We start from the raw sequence: 20708 nt of genomic DNA, 5'->3' as shown, positions 1-20708 counted from the left end.
CTTTTTCCCATCACATTTCATCCAAAATCTTTTCCCTTACATGTGAGGCTTGCCCGCGTCGGTCATCCTTGTATAAAGACCAATTCTCACTAATAACCATTGATTGAAGTGATGTTTTAAGGAGTTTCAACCTTTTAAGCATGCACACAATTGAAGCAAAACGAGTATCGACTATGGAAAGTAGTTTTAATGGAGAAAACTTATTGAACATTGAAAGCCTCAACGAATGATTCATTATGTAATTTTTAATGAACAAGGCATCTACATGAACTTCCGTTATCCAATGACATTCATCATATACTTCAACATTATTCAACACATTCTTAGCTGCACAAATGCTTTTCATTGCAAGATTAAGTGTATGAACAGCACATGGTGTCCAATATATATGAGGATACCTACCCTCAACCAATTCCCCTGCAGCCTTACAATTACTTGCATTATCTGTGATTATTTGAACAACATTTTGATCTCCAATTTCATCAATCACCTCACTTAATAAGGTAGCAATGAAATCTTTGTCCTTAATCTCAACTGAGCAATCAATAGCTTTCATAAACATAGGACCCGTTTCAGAAGCAATCATAATGTTAATCAAAGGCCTTCTTTGTGGATCATTCCACCCATCACTAACAATGCTAACACCTTTTGTTTTCCATGTGGCTTTAATAGGTTGTAATAACCTATCCACATTTTCTGTCTCTTTACAAAACAAAGTTGTTCTAAGTTTGTTGTATCCAGGAGGTTTATAACCAGAGAGATTAGAATTGGCAGCAATTGTATATGAACTAACATAGTAAGGGTTTCTAGCAAGATTAAAAGGTAACCCCTCCTGTGTAAAACATTCTAGCAATTTCAGAATCCAAATGGTCACGAGATTTCATATTAAAAGCATCGAAAATTGTATTTTTTGTTTTCCTCTTCTTTACATTATCAAATGAACCTAGTCTCACTTATGTAGCATCAGTTGATATGTGAGAAGATATGTGTTCATTTGAAAAAGGTGGAACTGTTGGTAACAAAGATTTTTTATAATCCTCGGATTCACGATGAAGCTTTCTTAGTTTAGCAAGGTCATCAATTTTCACTTTAGTACAAGTTTGAATCCCTTTCCCTTGTTCACCTAGCAAATGAGCTTTCATTCTAGTGTATGAACCATTTTAAATTCGCCGAAAAAGTTACATTTCCAATTATAATTTCCTCCGACACCTGATATTTTATCACCCTTAACAACAAACTTCCACAAAGGGTAGGGGTCTTTCATAGACTCAGATGAATTACTACTACCACTGACATTGCATGAAGCAGAGGAACTAGAAGACATTCCTTACAATTTCAGCAAGACAACAATACAATTTCATCAACACAACAATATAATTACAGCAAGTCAGCAACACAAAAATACAACTTCAGTCGAGCGACGGCGAAGTCAGTAGGCGAGCGGCGACGAAGAAAGTTCTGAGTCTAACTTCTGAGTTGCGACTTGTGAGTCCTTGTGAGTTGTGACTAGTGACGGTGAGACTGTGAGAGTAGGCGAGGCGGCGAGCACGAGCAGGCAGCAGCGACGGACGATGATGATAAGTGATCGGCGACGGTGAAGCGATGGCTGGCTGAGTGGCTGGGTATTTCTCAGGGAGTTAGGGTTTCAATTTTTGTGAGAATGTGAGAGAGAATGAAGGAAGTTGGGCCTTTACATGCTATGTGCGTGTCCATTACTAAACGGACCGTGTCTGGGGGTGACACGGTCCGTGTCCGTGCATCAGGAATTTAAAAAAAAGACGGACACCGTTTTCTACGTGTCAGACACGTATCGCCTCGTGTCCCATGCGTATCCGTGTCCAACACGCGTGTCGACTCGGACACGCCAGCCAAGTGGCGTGTCCGTGCAACCCAGTTGCGGAGTAGTTTAAAGGAGCAACAGAGTATTTTTTTTTTTTTTTAATCCGTCTCATAATATAGTTCCTGTTTTTCTATTTTGCAGAGCCAAAATTTTGTTTCTAATTCTATATTTGGATAATATGTAAATACTATTATACCCTCACTTTTTTAACTTTATTCATTGTACTTCTTCCTATATTACCTTTGAATTTTGCACATGTCTTATACTTCTTTCCACTTTCTGCTCCTACTTTTTAAATACCGTGAAAAAACACAATATGAACCAAATATTATGGGATAGAGGAAGTACTTATACTACTTGGGAAGTTTCAATTTTGAATATTTGCAATGTTGAATAAAGAATTGCAGACAATTCATTTAATAGGGCCCAATTTACATAATTTGCTATGGAGTACTAGGGTGTCTTTTATTTGGCCGGCTGCTGACCTATTTAGATTCGCGAAGGTGGTCGATTGTGGGCATGGCCATGGGTGGGGAGGAGAGAGAAGAAAACAGTGACCATGGGAGTGGAGGAGAGAGAAGGAAACAGTGACCAAGACAGAGAAGGAGAGAGAAAATTTGGTGATATAAACAAGTTTTGTTAATATAGGATATTAACTGGATTTTGCTCAAACTTAAATGTTGCATAGAAAAACAATAAAGGAACTATTTCACCATAAAATTTAAATATATACTTCGTCATTCATTACCAAACTTGTTTTATAACTTATTATATCCAAAGTCCAATATGGGGTATTGGTTACAACTTACTATATCCAAAGTTTAATATGGAGTATTGGATACAACATTTGTTGTAGGAACCATTAGAGTTTCAAAAATCCAGATACAAATCATTACTGTAAGTTAAAAAAATTTTAAAAGGTTAAAATTTTGAATATATTCATCTACCAATATGAATCCAATAATGCAAGACCATCATACAAGATTATATTTTTCATTCCGTAAAAATCACAACTGATAATCAAAAGTTTGTATATACTTGTATACTCTTTGTTCTTGCAAGAGGGAAAAAACAAATGGTATTGAATTCATTATTATTGAGAATGCAGCCGGCTACAAGTGTTGCGGATCTTAATAAAAATAAACAGAAACGAGGACTAATCTTGAGAAGTAAAGTGAAAACTGTACTAGGCAGTTATTCAATCACTCCTTATTTTTTCTTCCTAAGTTTGTCTGTACCTTTTGTAACAATCCCTTCGAAAGTAGGGTAACTAAGAAGTAGGAGATAAAAGGACAGGAAAAGTTGGCCAAACATATCATCATAGTTGTTGTGGATGATCACCCTTATGAGTCCTCCAATGAACGACACCAAATTTAGTATTGTCAAAATGATGAGAGGAACCATAAGCATTGCTGCCCCTGAGAAATCGAACTTTCCCTTCTCGTATTTATCCAACTTCTCTTTCTCCACTACCTTGTTTGTTAATCTGAATGTTGTTTTCTGTATCCCAATCTTCTTCATTATTGCTTCCGTTGATCCAAACAAGCAGGCTGATAGTGCTTTCATGATCCAGATTCTCACCTCATTCCACCATTGTTGCACTGAATGATCACTTGACAGCACCTCGTATAGATGTTGAACATGGGAGGATACAAATACAAACACGAAACCCAGTATCCATGGATCCGATACCTTCAAAGTCACATGCAGTACAAACATCATTATTCACCACACATATACATAAATGTAGCACATATAATGTTACAGCAAATGATCGATCTGCAGGTACTCTGTTGCACAGAGGAAGAGTCTTACCTTGGGAAAAACAGGAACGCCTCTAAGTAGGGAGAATGGAAGAACAACACCATATATAAAGAGCGGAACTGCAAGAAGACCTGAACATGTGATGTACGCATAACACATGCTTTGCAAAATAGACATTCTGGACATAGCATAAGTGAGAGGGCTAAACTTGGACATGGCAACTCCAAGTAATCCGGAGGTCCATTTTATTAATTGAACAATCGCATCCTTCATGTCAATTGTCGTGCATCCCAAGAAGCACGCTCTTTTTGGATAAAGATACACAGATTTCCATCCTTTACAATGTAAGAGATATCCAGTGTATGAACTCTCCAACAAGCAATCATACGAAAATCCTACCTGTATGTAAGAAAACTTTCTTCAGGAATTTGATACTTGTATGATAAATAAGAAGTATTTTCCTGGTACAGTATCAAATACTTGCCTCAACACCCCATAGCGTGTTTGCTTCATAAGTGCAAGTAGCCAAATTTCTAGCCTCTTGTAACAAATCGTTTGTGAATTCCTTCAAGACAAGATCTTGGTTGGAGTTCTCTTTAAGTGAAGCGATGAATTTTGTGGAAGAACCAAAGGCCTTCTCTGGTTCATTGATGAGGTATTCATCTGCAAATGCAATAAAATTTAGTCACCAATTATTATAATGCACAATATCATAGCATTTTCCAGGATATATATCAGAGTTTTCCATTTAACCTTCATTATGAGGCCTTCCATATATTGCCTTCTTCTTCAGATAATACCCAGTTCCATTCAAGACCGGTCCTCTGAGTCCATCCATGCCTTGCCATTTTGTCTGCATCATAATAAAATTGGAATTCATTATATTGCATATTGCAAAATATGGTATCATTTATAACCTATGTAGTTATACAAGTAACATAGTTATAGAAAATCAACCAGTCCAAAAGTTAAGTGCAGTGTACCGTATGAGCTGATCTGGCTTGGCCATCATAGATATCATTTTTGCTAGTGTTGTAGAAAATTTGCGGGTATTGAACAAAGGCAAGAGAGGGAGCCATGTTTGGGTCAAGATGGAAGCACATAGATTGACGAGCAGAGGTTGGATCATGACAGTACATATCACAATCCAACACCAATAAGTAAGGCGCATTGCTCAATAAACCTGATACTCGAAGCTGCCAAGGATTAAGTTCAAATTTGATCAGTTAATGGCATTACAAAATAAAAAATTAAGATTGAAGATGATGAAGCTTGCTTACAAGAGCGTTAAGGGCTCCAGCTTTGAAACGATGAGGAAGACCTGGTCTCTTTTCCCTGGCTACATAAACCACAAGGGGCATTTTCACTTCACCTTCTCCATCCTGCTTGCTGTCATGTATAATCTGACAATTTATTTTTTTTTTGTAAAGAATGCAACTGTCAGTTTAAATTCTTCTATGAAACGAACCATTACATCTATGTAACACAATACTGAGTTTTAGCATAACATAATTTGGGCTTCATTATCCAATTACAAAAACACATGGTGCTTTCTAAGAAATCAATTTTCTTACTTCCTCCGTTTTTTTATATGCATCGCTTTCTATATATGGAAATTTAAATTTAAATGCATTAATTTCCTTTTTAGTTAATAAATTCTCTCTATCTTTCTCCTATCATATGGGTCTTCTTTTTCCTTTCTATCTCTCTCATTTCCAAAACTTGTCTAGGAATCCGTGATTTCTAAAATGATGCATCTAATAAAAAACGGAGGAAGTATATGTAATTGGAACATGATGCACATGGATCATCTTCTCCTAAAAAACATATTCTACTCCATAAATAAATGAACATGTCTCTTTTTTTTTAAAGTAATAGATCATATCTCATCTCTAATCATATAAGAACATTCAAATCATAACAAAATGAAAATGCAATAAATTACGGAGTAACATTTAATTCAAATATTAATAGTCAGTTTCATATTAATAGTATGAGTAATATTCATGCTTGATTCAATGTACTTTATCATCTGCAATTATACAAACTATAAACAAAATGAAAATTTAATGTCAAAATTTATACGACTAAGGGTGCGTTCTATTCATCAGATTTTTACTTATCTAACTTGGATAGTCCTGATTAACCCTTGTCACAAATTATCTAAACTTATTTTTCTTGAGTTTATCTTATTTGAACTTATTAACCCTTATCTAAACTTATTTTTCCAAAAATAAGTGAAAATAAGATGAATAAATTAGGACCTAATATTAAAAAATTGAGAGAAACGCACCTCGATGCAAGGGGCACGATCATGCACAACGGTGCATTTATTATAATCACCGCTTTCTTTCTCCACATATTTCTTAAAAGCTTCATATTCCGACTGCAATACAACATCAGAAATCAGCGGTCAAAATCAATTGAAATTGTTAATTTGTGTTACTATGACAGTGCACATTTTTCCTCAAAAATAGATAAAATAAAATAATAGTGCACAATATTCAAGATGAATATGAAGCATATATTTATGTACTATAAAGGTATCTTTAATTTATTTATTACTCCATAATAGAAAAAAGATGCATTAAAGTTAAAGAAAGCAAAACGTACAAAACTGAATTAAAAAATGCTACCTTATTAGGTACTGACATACTGTATTAGTTTTAACTTTAAGGTACTCCCTTTGTCCCTTATTTTTTGTCCCATTGCAAATATTTAAAACTTTGACCATAAATTCTCGTTAATCTATTAGTGATAATATATTCAAGTGGGATCTTATTAGAATCATCTCATAATATATTTTATTAATATTAAGTTTTTATAATTTTTACGTGTATAAAAATAAAGATATATACGTTTGAAGACATGTCTTGAAAACCGTGAAAAATTAAATGGGGCAAAAAATAAAGGAGAGGGAGTATTATTTATGTGATATAATATTTTAAAATTACAATTAATACTATTACTTGCGATATTTTAAAATTGCAATTAATACTTAATGGAGTAGTATTATTTGTACCTTTAGCAGTGATTCATGAGCGATAAAGTCGTGATCCCAATGAAGTCTTTCATCATCACCCAAAGCGGAGAAGAAAGCATCTGGACACCTAGTCTTAATAGCATACTTGTTACAAAAAGGAATCCAAACCTTAGCAAAATCAACAGCCTTCTTAATAGCCTCTCTAGTCAAAGGAGAACCTCCATCATCCGACAAATATATCGCCATCTTTTCAGGCGGATAATCGAGCGCCATGGATGATATCACAGAGTTCATCACTTCCAACACAGGCTCCTTGGTAGGATCGGCGGTGCATATAAAAACGTCGATCCTTGGAAGGTCACGTGGATTGATGGACTCATAGCCAGACACGTCATGCAAGACGGGGCGCCAACGGAAGGCCTGAGTCATGGCCCAAACGAAGGTGAAAACGAGGTCGGCGATGGTCAATAAGATCCATGGCAGAAGGGAGATACGAGGGTTGGAGAAAGACGAAAAACGGTAGTAGAAGAGAGCAAGAATGGCAAAGGAGTGTATGAGGATGTGAATACGGTTAAAAATGGCTCTTTTGGTTTGGACTTTGCAAATGTGTGTTGCCGCCATTTCGAAATGGCATGAGAGTTCTTACTCGGCTAGTAATTTTAGTATTTATAAAACTGACGATTAAGAACCAAATATCAGAGAGAATGTGCTCGAGGAACACGGGCGACACTTATTGAAGACTATGTCACCACAGTCTCACTTATTAGGAGTATTAAATTGGGAAATTGGTTGTATTATTATTCATTTCACTACTACACTATACATTCATACCTTTGTTTCTAGACTAGAATAATTAGGGCTGCATAATTAACAATTAATTACCCCAATTTACATCGGTTTTTGTCATGCTTATTTTTAAACTTTGCTTTCTTTTTCGCCTAATTTTTTTAACCAATTTTAAATGAAACGGAAGCGAAAAAGCCACTAAATATTCCCCTAAAACACGATTTTTTTGATAGGGTGTTAAATATTTGGGGTTTGGGTTATTCACAAATCATGACAAATATTATAGGCTTGTTTTAATTCCATTAGGATTTATTAAAAATAATTGCTACTTATTGTCCTTTTATATTAAACTTTTGATCTTGAGACAAATGATTCTTTTAGACTACTAATTTTTTAGATTGATCACATGAGTAGTAGTAATATAGATTAACATGTTAATTTTAAGTCTTTTAAATAGGACAAACAAATACCGATTAACATAGATTACGTTATACAAGACAATGAGAATGGAAGAATTATCGAGTAAAGAGATTGCTGTGAGGGTGACGATGAGTTACCATTGTGGGTGCTCTAATACGGTAAGGGGGGTGAACAACTGACTTAATACTTCTACATCATCTCTGTGGTTCCACAAAACTGACTTAAGTCAAAACTTCCAATGATAGATCAAACTCATCTATTTGACGTGAGCAGCTTAAAACATATGTTGAAGGATGGATGTAAAAAATTTCACCATTAATCTCTGTACACCTAACACCTGTACCATGTACAAAGAACTCTGCTACAATCAATGTAATTACGAGCTTGAAAAATTTTTAGCTCAGGCCTGCACATAAATTTACAACACCTAAATTTGAAGATCCACAGCACGCATATCAATAACATATAGGATCAGCTTCTATGCATCTACATACTCGTGGAGCGATCACCTGTGGAATACAAAGTTGATAGATGCAGAGAGGTCAAGGCTCTGACACGAATAAACCAATCCTTGAGGTGCTCAAGCATTTAGCAATCCTGCTACTATACTGTAAAAGGAATAAATAATAAACATTATATATACCATAAAAATCTCAGAAACCTTACTTTAGATTTGGTTTATTTTCTTGGGGGGGGGGGGGGGGGTGGGGTTTCATGGCACAGAGGAGGAAATATGGCCGTACTTCGTCAATTCATCATACTATGCACAGTGGAAAACTTCTATTTACCACAATCCTCAGAACTATGGCATCAAGGTATACAATATGATGTTACTCACACAACAAGGGTCCCATGTCAGATACTTGACAATCCAATGTGTGTCTCAATTCAGCCATAACAAGAGATTGGACTACTGGAGGCTATCAACAGATTAAAGGTGACTGAATTCAGATGTTTCATTGAAAAACCAGTTTTAAAAAAGCAACACGAGTAGATTCATTCCTAACAAGATTTTATTTTTTAACATAACTGCCCAGACAAAAACCCTAACATTACTATATTTCTCGATTCAACGCTCAACTTCAAGCATATTAGGACACGAGAGAAACATTTTTGTAAAAAATTTACAAAAAAAAAAAAAAATCTCATCATCCATAAGATGCAGTTGTTTCACAATAAAGTGATTTCAGAACAAACACAAACTGGATCAATGATGCTTTCAGTGGAATAAAAGGTCAGTAGATAAATCACCAAATTCACAAAATAAAAGGCAAGGTAAAGTACAAAAAAGAATTACCATCTTCTCCCAGCCCAAACATTCACATTGAAGTTAAAGGCATATATCTCACAAACTGATTTTACACCAATTACATAAGCAGCCCATTCCCAAATTTGCCAAGCAAACAGCAAAATTAGCATAACCAATTTATTCCCTTGAAAGAGTAAAAGAGTAGACAAGTTCAAAAAATACTGCAAATCAACATATTTTTCTAGGTCATTCTGACATCACTTGCCTACATCCTCTCCTTCCCAATTGGACATAATAACGGCACAACAAGGTAGTTAATAGTTATTCCAACGAACCAAATTGAAAACTGTCAAGCAATGAAACAAAATGACAAGCGGCAGTAATTCAAAAAGAAATAAATGATTTCCCTTGGAGAATCTCACCAAAATCAAGTCTAAGTGGTCATTTTCGAGTAGAAACTGCTGGGCGTTCCATATGTTCCCATGTTGGACCCTGAGGAGTTGAAGGAATTCCAAACATCAGCATCTGTTTCAGCCATTTGACCCTGTTTACTAGTTCTTCCAAATCCAAGATTATTGATTCCATGTTATCACAGCCAGTAGAATTTAGAGTTATTGTCTCATTCAACCGCATTTTCTTTGCAGATCCTTTTTCATGATACTGTTCTTCGTCAGAAGTAGCTACTGGGGCTTCAGCTGAAACATCTCGAACATACGTACTGGAAACACCATCTGAACAACTATGCTTCCCAATGGTTGACCCCCTTATATCCAACTCCACATTTACCTCATGTGTTTGCTCCATTGCTTTTTTAGGAATATCTTTGCTCTGCTTCAATGAATCCTTGGAGTGTATTGATCTGTTTAGATGTGGCAATGAGCTAGCTGAAGTATGAGAAGAGATTGACTGATTAAGCTCCAATGAGGACCTTGGTGTGACCTTGAAATTCTGCTTGTCTTCATCCAGCACATCAACCAAGCATTTTGAAGTCGGGGCTGCAGGCAGATGATAATAAATAAATTTACCTCCTCATAAAAATGGTTTAGATAAAGGTTAGAAAACTTTTGATACACATAACAGATGCTTTCAAAGAACATCAATAAAATAATTTCGTGCAAAATATGTACTCAACTGAAAACAAAATGGAGAACTAGCAATCAGCAGGTTGGCCAAGATAAAAATTCCTCCAACTATCCTATAGACCGGCAATCCCTGAGGAGCCAGAACACGAAGAATTGAATGTAAAGACCGGCATAGAGATAGAGAACAAAGTTTGACCACAATGCCACCCAGCAATAATTATAAGAGTACTAAGACAGGTTTGTTTTTGTTACATGTCTATAAGCTCAGGTCTTTATAAGATACAGAAACTCCAAGATTCTACTGTCGGACAGGGGATATGGATTCTAAGAGGATTGTAGCCAAGCTGTCATCGACACTATACCTAGACCTAGTTTCTAGTAGTCTTTCACTCATTAATTGAATGAAACCCACATATTATGAATTCAATCACTGTCTTTATCCATTTACAATGTGTGAAGCCCTTCATGACAAACTAGGATTGTTATGATTCTCCTAGTAACAGACTATCCATCCACTCAGAAACCTTTCAATCAGTACAAAGGAAACTTGAAAATTGGTAATAAATTTCTTCTATCACAGTAGAATGCATACATTAAAAACAAAAAAACAAGGGCCAAATAGAAAATACTGACGTGTGCCATTACAATATATGGAACCTCTTTCGACTTTCAACAAACTATGAATGATATCATATTGTCACGTTCCAGATACCATATGGCTATCCGATCTTGGATTGTTTTAAATTCAAACTGAACAGAAAATTTAGTTATGATATCACTCCCTTCACACTTCAATGTACACTATTAAAAGTACATAAATAGCAATACATAATCAAAGATGCCAGACTATGAGGGGAACATTAGCATAATTCAAAGGCACTACAGTCTATGACTTGATTCATAAAGGACTACGAATTCAGTAGTAGTCTGATCCTAACTTGAGTAATGGCAGATACAGATTGAAATTTGTAACGTTCACCAAAATTGGTGAGTAAATCTCAACATTCCAAATTAATTGTAATCCTTGGTGGGAAAAAGTTGATACATCACAATCACCTACTTTCAGTAACATAACTTACATCACAAATGACCATCTTTCAATGAAATAAAAACCTAATCATAATTATTTGCCCTTGCACTACTTTATACACAAAAATATGTATTAGGGACTCATGATAATGGGCAAACACCTAACAAACTCGCCAATCAGATTAATAAGACAGTAGCAACAGGAAAGCGGAATTTTAAACTTCATAAATTTTGAAATCTGGAAGCAAGCAGCAAATAGATTAGAAAGAATACCTAGCTTCAATGGCCGAATCAAGCGGGCATGCAACTGTCCGTTTTGAGTTTCCTGGAGGCATAGTAAGCATGGATTCAGATGTTACTGTTACAACGACGAAATTTTTGAAATTTCAAGTAGAAGACTTCAGTGTTTGATGTTACAGTATTGTAAAATAAACATATAAAAATTAAATCCAAAAAAATCAAAACACTTATGCAAACTGATGTCGTTGAACAATATTTCACCAGGCCCTCCCCCTCCTTTTCTTCCCTCCATAAAGCCCTTCACTATGCTCTTATATGAGTTATATCTCTTACTAGATCTATGTGCGCGCAATGCGTACAAATTATTTTAGAAAGTAAGTGAAACAACTAATGATATATTCATTACTGAAATTTAAAATATTATCAATTAATGTGGAGTAAATTTAAAGTATAAAATTAAATGATGCCAATTAGTATAGGAAATATATACACAATGAAAATTATTTTTGTCAAAGCTAAACATTAATTATCATACAAACCTAAGTCCATTGACCTGAAGTTTACTTGATTAGAGAGAATGGTATAAAATCGATGAGAAAACTAAGTTTACGATTGTATTTGATCTTTATAGCAAAGGTTATTTCATACAGCAAAGGTTTGGACATAAGGGGCACGTGACGGCATGAGGCTCTCAATATGCTGCTTAGCAAACCACCAATGCTCTGTGGTCTTCAAGTAAATCTGTGATAGAGAACTGACAGAAGTTTTTTCTTAGATATTTCCATGCATTGAGGATTGAACATGTTCCATGCAGAGCTGATCTGTTAGGGCCAGGGCAGCCCGATTGGGGCGGGCTTTAAGCAGAAATTTTCAGCCTGTAGTCGGGCTCAGTCCGAAATTTTTTAATTTCCCAGCAGGCCTTGGAGATGCATTTCTAAGTTATTTAGTTATTTTTATTGACCCGGCCTGAAAAGCTCAAAATCCACTAGGCCTGATCCAATTTTGCTGGTTTTGGGAAAGCATTTCCGGCCAGAACCCTGGCCTGGCCCTACCAAGCGGCCTGAAATTTTTACCCCGCCAGCCCAGTCTTTGCTCACCTCTAGTTCCTTGTGTATTGCTTTGAGCAAACTGATAACAAGAACCTATCACCTCCAATTTGAATTTGAAGCACAGGAACATAACCAGATTGTTAACAGATTCCCTGGAGTTCAACGAGACTGAAAAAGATGGTGAGGCTGATAAGGTCGTTTGGGTTGGCCAGTCATAAAAGCATGACAGCGCTAACAAAGGGCAAAAGCAAACCATCCATTTATAAAGGTACGTGCACATATTAATTTCAGAAGTAGTGCTTTATCAAACACTCGAAACAAGGTCCAAAGAAAGTAACCAGTTCTGAAGGAGAATATATAGCAATATAAAAAAAAAAAATTCATTTTCAGATGAAGGACTGCAGCTGTAAAAGCTTAACACAATGAATGCACACTTGTCATGTAAAACCTTTATCTTTGAGGCGGATGATAATAATTTCCAAAACAAATGCAGGGCAATCTACAAATCAGGATCAGTAATACATGCCTCCTTGAACAGAACTACACTACAACTGATCACAAAACAGAAAGGAACAGTGAAAATTCATATAATAAATGTCAGACTTGGTCCAACAATTATGCTAAGAGCAAGACCAGGTTTCATTCTAGCCTTTATCAGATTCAGACCAGCTCAATTATATAGCCTAGGACAGGAATTGTCCCAACTCCCAAAGACCCCACCAAGAAGAAATCTTAATATTTACCAAGTCAAAGTTGCAATGCAATATTCGAGCAGAAGATATCTGCTGCTTTAGCCACTTTCCAGTTTTGTACACTCTCTGCTTTATTTAAGCTGAACAATACCACACACAACAAACTAGTAGGAAGAATTTACCAAAGGTGCAGGGACTGTCCAACCAGATTCAGGAGACCAATCCAGTGATGGGCGGAGATCCTTGCAATTGACAGTATAAGATGATCCTTCACCTCTGGGCGGCTCAAGTAATTTAATCTAAATGAGAAAGAAATTAATAAAATATATTTGACTGGTAAGAGAAAAGATACAGCATCAATACATCATACGGTAAAAGATAAAAAAAGTAGGAGTCATGGTGTATGTTTGTTGCAGATGATATAGTATTGGTGGATGAGACTAGAGCTAGCGTTAATGCTAATTAGAGTGACTGAGACAAAGATAGAGCTTCAGGGATTTAGGCTAAGTAAGAGCAAATCTGAGTACATGGAGTGCTGCTTTAATACTACTAAGAGGGAGTCTAGCGAGGATGTAAAACAAACATAACATGCACTAGTGCTATTACCTGAACTGTGTCACTGTCTATGATTTCAGTTATTGTTCCTGACCAGTAACAGTCATCAGCTAACCAGTCAACCAAATCCCCAACTCTCCTAACATCAGCAACTGCAACCACGACTTCAGAAGTTATGTTAACATCAGATAATTCACTTTCGCGATAAAAAGCTGGAAATTCTGGGCGCAACATCAGCTCTTTTTTTTCCCTTATGTCCAGTACTGTTCTCTGGGGGAAAGCGATATAGTTCTACCGTTTCGTCGGCTGCAAACAGAGATTAATGGCGTTACTCAAGGTGTTTCCAGAAACTAATAAAAAGCTTCAGTGGATAGGACAGCATGATTAAGTCCATAAAAACTAATTTCAAAGCAGCATTTACCAAGCTACAGTGACAGATCAGCCATAAAGAACAAATTAGCAACACCAAGGTACAAAAATGATTGTACGTACGCCATCAAAATCTAGCCAAAAGCAAAGTATTAAATTATTCAACCCCATGTAGATAACACTCAGAGACCCCAAAAGCTATGCATGGACACACAAAATTGCAACCTAAACTGCCCCATTCTAACAAAGGCTTGAAATTCCACCATATTTAGAGATATTTATAATCATGTGGTCCTACAGAGTACAAACTACTAAGCATTAAGTTATACAAAATTTCACAAAGTTCCTAATTCTTAAGAACTTCATTTTTGTGAGAAAATCCCTTTAAAAAAATTGTAGATAAGTGCCTGTCATTTAATAAAATAATCTTCAAAACAGCAACTACTTTCTATTTTCCGGCTATAAAGTCAAAATTCTAGCTAGCTGACTATTTTTCCCTCAATTTATTCTTTTGCATCAGACTATCAGTTTCCTCCCCTTCCCTAACTTTTATTTCTTTCTTTTACTCAACTTCTTTATTTCCTCCTTCATTCAACTACCACAATTGAGCTGACTATCTTTTTTCCCTTTTATTTGGCATTGTTCATTGACAGATAGATGGACAGAACAGAGAAAGATAACGAAAGGAGACAGATAAATGGAGAGGAGAACAGACATAGAAAGAAGCAAAAAAAAGCATTTTGAAAAAGAAAAAAAAAACACACAAGAGAAGTCACTAATGACTTGGTACCAATGACTTAGTATGCTGTGGTGAAAGAAGTAAAGCAAATGTGAAAAGATGGCAAAAGCTACTTAAAAATATATAGTTTGGAGCCTTGCCCAATTCCTCTTATTTTGCTCCATTCCTACTTAGCACTACCACATTTACTGTCATGGGCTACAGCACCATCAACGCCACCACTGCCACTAATTACCTGCACAACTACTCGTTCTAGCCACCATTGTCTACACCGCCTTTATCCATTCAGCCCCAAACATGTATGCCCTATAAGGCCAAAACTGCTGCCACAAAATTCTCTTCACTTGTCACTCCCATAGTTAAGCTGTCCCGATCCCTCCTTCCAGTTCAATTTTTAAGGTCCAGCCTACCACTATGGTATAAAACAAATCTAAGAGAAAGCAAGAGTACATCAGAGAGAGATGACAAACGGATACAAGAACAATAGAAAATTTACATATTCATTTACCACAGCAAATCTGCAATGGTAGACTTAGATGGTTAAATAATTAAATTCGACCATAAGGGCCTGCTACTTAGAGCCATGATGGTTTATTTGACCACTGAAAGCTTCTCAGTAGTAGCTTGACCACAATTATTAAGGTGAAGAGTGAAACGACAACAGCAGAGGACAAAGTCCACACTAATAAGTAGGAATTTTTTTGTTACAAAAATCTGTGTATTTGAAAAGGAAGAAAGCTGACTTTAACCACTTGTTATGCTCAGTCTGAAATGGACTACACCAATACTCATTGTAAGCACAAATGAAGGCATCAAATTAAGTGAGGAACATAGAATTTTCATAGGACGGTAAAGAAATCTAGTGGAAGAAAGTTCTGTCACAAGCTAACTCATGCACCTGATACTCTTAAGAAGTTGAGAGGATGGAAAAAAATTAATTAAAAAAAAATAAAAAATAAAAAGGAAATTCTCAATAGTGGTCCTCAACAATTACTACACTAAAATGTAGGCCCTCCCTATTTCTTCATTGTTATCATTATACAAAATGACCCTAATTAAGATTTTTTTTTCCCACAAATGACCATAATGAGGCTAAATTGGATAGAAATTAAAACATGGTTAGTGAAAAGCAGGAAAAGACATTAATGCATGCCGCCTTTATTACCCCCTCACAACCCTTCATAATCTTCATCGCCACCAGTCCTCTACTACCTCCCTCTTTTCTCACTCTATCTCTCCTCCATAATAGCTGGCCCGAAACCCCAACCCCCACCCTTACCTGACCCAAAACCAACATGGCAGTCACAGCCTGCAACACACCACCCTACTTCACTCCTCGCTGCAGCCCCTGCACCTCCTTGCTGCCACCACACCAACAAAGCACGGCAACGCCTCAATGGTGGGTCTAATAAGGGCATTGCATCATCAAAATCCTCAACCTCATCTGAAATTAGGGTCGATCCATTCCCATTTTCAGCATGGAGGGGAAACACCTTTCACCATGATAAACAAAGATAAAATCATGGTTCTAGCAACCAACGGTCCAACCTCATCCTATTGGGATTGGCTTTGACAATGATATTTACAGGGCTGAAAAGCAATCTTTGATAAACCAAAATTTTTAAATCCCTGTACAAAACTGAATCGGAGAAGAATGTAGATCTACAAGGTTTAGGATGATGTGAATTTAAGGCTTCTATGTTAATTTCGAGATTTAGTTAGGTTCAGGTTGAAGTGATTCATGTAAATTCAAGGGAGCTTTTTTCACGTGAAACTTGCTATGAAGTTGGGCTCTTTTTTTCTTCTCTCTCCCAAACACAAATCTTCTTTATTTAGTTCTTGAATGCTTTAGATATATTTTTTCTATTATTTGTAGCTTTTAACACATCAAGAATCCAGAATTGAGGTTCGATATGAAGGATCAGGGTTATAGAGTTATGGTAGTTTGTCATTTTAAAACCATCCCAGAATTTTATTAAGATGGTTAAAGTCAAAACAGGTAGGCAAGGTGAGTGCCAGATGGATATAATGACAGGACCTAGTATGTTTTTCTGCTTGGAATAGGAGGTTATTAACTAGTTAAAACTTATAGATTTTAAGACCTTTACAGTTTAATCAAATTGGTAGAAGACTCTATTTCCCAACCAAGGATCTTACTAGGCTGCAACACAAAAGGAGGGTCAAATTACCCAAAAAGGTGATGTAGAGCATGAAGAAATTTTCTTATTGTTTACATATACCCCATAGAAACGGTTCCAGTAGCTTTGAATGTAGGAGTTAGTAGACGGCGGGCACATTTCTTAGTCTAGCCAACCAGCAGTGTGCAGAATCAATAACATAATACTAAAACAGACACTTCCTGATGACACGTGTCACTTCCTGATGCTGTTTTTTTCCCTCCAAAACTCCCCTTCCCCTTTTAGTAAAAAAATCTTTTATTTTTGGAATATTTGTATAATACAACTATAATTATATATTATTCCTAATCTTATATATAATCTTTATAATAATTGTATTCTTTTTTATTTCGTGTTCTATTTACTTAAAATAGTTACACAAAATTTTGAGACTTTTTAATTAAGGGAGAATAAGCTATAATTTAGAAGGTTGGAATATTTAGAGAGTATAAAATAACGGAGCCAAAAATACAATATTAACGTTTAAATTACTATTATATAGTTGTACAATAGTGGAGTTCAATGGAAAAAAAAGTTTCTATTCATGGTGTTGATTTAAAATCTTATGAAATAACAATAATTGAGTTAGTTTTCTGTAATAATTTTACCAACTAATTTTTTATTTTTCCTTCAAAAAATCTATTAACTATTACTAAAACAGGTTATGCTTACATCGATCATTTTGGACATATGTCAAGCTATCATTTAAAAATTTCCCGCCAATACAATATATGATGTCAAATTTAAATTTTTTTTTAAAGTTATTCTACTTAGCTTATTTTATGGAAGTACATTGTATAGTATTTTTTTTTTTCAAACTAAATTAATTCATTAATAAAAAGTCATACGACATTTACATTATATAGTTTTAACGGGAATAACATGCATCATTAATGTGATATAATGTATACTATGTTTAAATATTTTCAACACAACTAATCAAAAGTAATATTTTTTTTTTCTCAATTTTAATTTTAATAATTTTTGCCTTATTATTTCATAATTCTTATATGCATTGTATTTGTTTATTCCACATGAGTTGCCTTATTTTTATATTATATCACAAATTAATTATGGGAAAAAAAAGACTATTACGGGCACTAATCTAGTGGATTCTAAATCCATTTCAACCCATTCCAAGAAGTTCAACCAAACATCCCTTAAAATGCTCCACAAGCCAATAATACTTCACCCCCAATCCCCCCCTCCCCTTCTTCAATTTGACTTTTCTTCACTCAATACAACTTAAAAAAGGCATGCTGTCAAACTAGCTCCTTAGAGCTGAGTAAGGACTTGGTCATGACTTAACTAATCAAAAGATGCTAAGGCCAAAAGTTAAAAAAGGATAGGATCAACATGGAAATCCAGGGTCAATGACACTACAAAATCAAGAACTTTTCTTTCTTGTTTTCGAGGTCACAAGAGCAGAAAAATTTTGTTCCTCTTAGTCAAAACCAACAAGTCAAAAAAAACACTAAATTTATATATTTGTAAGAAGAGCGGCACTAGTGTGTTCCTTGATTTTGCAGGTTGAATAATAGCATGATACTCACCCACCTTTTGTGCATGGACAACACTGCCTTAGAGTTACTGTAAACTAAAACAAGTCCAAGCAAACAGCCATAAATAACCACAAAGACAAGAGGCAATCACTTACCTTCCTCTGGGTAGTCATAATATTCTACAACATATGCTGTAATCCGACCTTTTCTTCTGGTACTCTTCTTTATCTAAACAAAAATACATCAAAATTTGTTAGAGTAAAAAGCAACAAATATCACTACCAAACTGAAAAATATGAAACACATATAACACAAGCCCACAGTTCTATAAGAAATAAAGCAGCCTAACAAAACGACGTATAATAATCCATCGACATGTGATATTCAAGCCAAGTGAAGAGTGAAGACAGATTAGAAAACACAAAAGGGGATGCAAAAATCAAACAATAAGACAAGCTAGTCTAAGTTTCTCAGTTTTGGTTTCATAAATGCATGTTCACTTAAAAGACATCCACGTATCTAAGCACCTTGAAAAATACCCCAGCAGCAGCAGCAGTAGCCGCCGCCGTATCCCTCTTCTAAAATCTAAACAGAACTACCCAACTCTCCTTCTGAGTTCTACCCAAAACAACTTAATACAAACAGAACCACAATCAGTCAACACTTTGCTAAAAACCATGAAAACAGCATCCAAAATGAAGAGCTAGAAAAGGAGACAAGGCCACTGTTCAAACCTCCCACGGCCCCCACATATCAACCTCTGCTGATATAGTTATAGTCAAATTTGCCCAGACTCAGTGGTCAACCCAACCAGAAAAAGATAATGGAATAAAAAATATGTTTTCCTTGAAAAATCATATCACATTAAAAATGTTTTGTCAAACCAAACAAAGCCTTTAGTAATAGGTGGTTATCAGAAACAGCTTTCATAATCTTCCAAATGCTTACAGAAAGATAATCCTCATAATAGACATTAAAGGTTGCAAGAAGTTCTTAAATTGGATTAAAATTCCATTCGCGAAAATACTTTAAGATGCACCTCGGCACCAACCAAAGTTTAATTGGGAAAAAGACCGCATTTGAAACAAATCTGTAGAGATAATAATAGAAGGAACACAAAAATAGAAATACTCAAAAATACCTTACACCGAAACCATGCACCACGAAAACCACTAACAAAAGTCCTGGCCTCAGCCAACTGACCAATCTGAAAACGAACACTATGTTTCTTTCCCATGGACAAGCCTCAAAAGTTAAGCCAGCATGACAAACTGCGAGTTACATAAATTAAGTGAATGATATAATCAGATATATACGGTATATTCCTTCAATCCTAAATCATATCACAATTCACAAACAAAATGGTTTGTGACAGTAACAATTATAAAGAAAGTCCTAAATCTGATTCAGGAAAGAATAAGTTACATACTGTAAAGTATAAACCCCCCAACATTATATCACAATCCACAAACAAACCCATTTAAGAAAATCAAAGTAAATTGCACATACAAGATTTCTATTAACAAAATCGATCGTTATAATCTGTCATAACTTAAGTAGTTATAACCAATAGTTTAATAGTCCGTCTTAAAAGAACCCTAAATTAACAATATTGGCAATTTCATCAACGATAAACCCTATATTGCGAAATTGAAGTTCAATAATTTTTTTTAACAAAAAAAAGAAGAGGCTTACCTGAGAGGATGTTTCATGGACGAGTGTTGGTCGGAAGGGCTTTATTATTAATGGAGAATTGAGAGTATACTTTCAAATTTCAATGGAGGAGAGAGAGAAGTGCAGCGTTAGAGTGAGAAGCTTAATGGGGGGAAATTTAGATTATTGACACGCATATAATAATGTCAACTGTCAATATTAATTCTCATTCAACATATAAGCTTTTAGATGTTTAAAAAGCTTTTAGATGTTTAGAAAGCTTTTTGAAACTGCGCTCTTTCACCTCTTGTTAGAAACCACTCCGTGTTTATGTAGTGTGTATTTGTGTGGGATTTGTAAGACCAATGGATGACCAAATCTTTAATCTTTGGTCATGAAGGAGTAGTACATGTTAGAGCGTATTCGAGAATATTTTTGAGTAGTTCACAGAGGATTGACTAACTTAATAAAAAAAAATATGAGTGTTTGACAATATAGTGATTGAGGTAGTATTTAGTGATGGAGGTAACTTTTATCAAAAGCTGGAAATATTAGCTTTTGAAGTTAAAGGTAGTTGTT

General features: G+C 35.4%; 3 protein-coding genes across 6 annotated transcripts; all 3 read right to left on the bottom strand.

Annotated features, from left to right (window-relative positions):
* Positions 1 to 10: 10 nt before the first annotated feature.
* LOC110717616 lies at positions 11 to 1324 on the bottom strand. Its single transcript, XM_021896362.1, has 2 exons — positions 1157 to 1324; positions 11 to 832 (listed from the first exon to the last, which is right to left on the bottom strand). Exons 1-2 carry the CDS (start codon positions 1322 to 1324, stop codon positions 11 to 13), a joined length of 990 nt encoding a protein of 329 aa, XP_021752054.1.
* A 1530-nt stretch (positions 1325 to 2854) lies between these two features.
* LOC110717430 (cellulose synthase-like protein G2) lies at positions 2855 to 7283 on the bottom strand. The gene is made up of 8 exons (XM_021896128.1): positions 6627 to 7283; positions 5898 to 5990; positions 4885 to 5007; positions 4588 to 4800; positions 4358 to 4457; positions 4089 to 4267; positions 3656 to 4003; positions 2855 to 3532 (listed from the first exon to the last, which is right to left on the bottom strand). The coding sequence occupies exons 1-8, from the start codon at positions 7206 to 7208 to the stop codon at positions 3050 to 3052; spliced, it is 2121 nt and encodes a 706-aa protein (XP_021751820.1). The 5' UTR covers positions 7209 to 7283; the 3' UTR covers positions 2855 to 3049.
* Positions 7284 to 8052: 769 nt separating this feature from the next.
* Positions 8053 to 20343, bottom strand: LOC110717417. Of its 4 annotated transcripts, none has more exons than XM_021896107.1 (8): positions 20172 to 20343; positions 19618 to 19747; positions 18632 to 18704; positions 13741 to 13995; positions 13317 to 13433; positions 11427 to 11478; positions 9465 to 10037; positions 8053 to 8302 (listed from the first exon to the last, which is right to left on the bottom strand). In XM_021896107.1, exons 4-7 carry the CDS (start codon positions 13921 to 13923, stop codon positions 9484 to 9486), a joined length of 906 nt encoding a protein of 301 aa, XP_021751799.1. In that variant the 5' UTR covers positions 13924 to 13995; positions 18632 to 18704; positions 19618 to 19747; positions 20172 to 20343; the 3' UTR covers positions 8053 to 8302; positions 9465 to 9483. The 4 variants fall into 4 exon arrangements, with proteins under 4 accessions (XP_021751799.1, XP_021751797.1, XP_021751801.1 ...); XM_021896105.1 differs by having other exon boundaries at positions 8053 to 8401; positions 20172 to 20342; XM_021896109.1 differs by lacking the exon at positions 19618 to 19747 and having other exon boundaries at positions 8053 to 8401; positions 20172 to 20342.
* Between the last annotated feature and the right edge of the window lie 365 nt (positions 20344 to 20708).

The sequence above is a fragment of the Chenopodium quinoa genome, unplaced genomic scaffold (assembly GCF_001683475.1).
Source record: "Chenopodium quinoa cultivar QQ74 unplaced genomic scaffold, ASM168347v1, whole genome shotgun sequence".
Lineage (NCBI taxonomy): Eukaryota > Viridiplantae > Streptophyta > Magnoliopsida > Caryophyllales > Amaranthaceae > Chenopodium > Chenopodium quinoa.
Note: the sequence above shows the minus strand (reverse complement) of the source record. Positions and strands in the feature narration are given on the sequence as shown.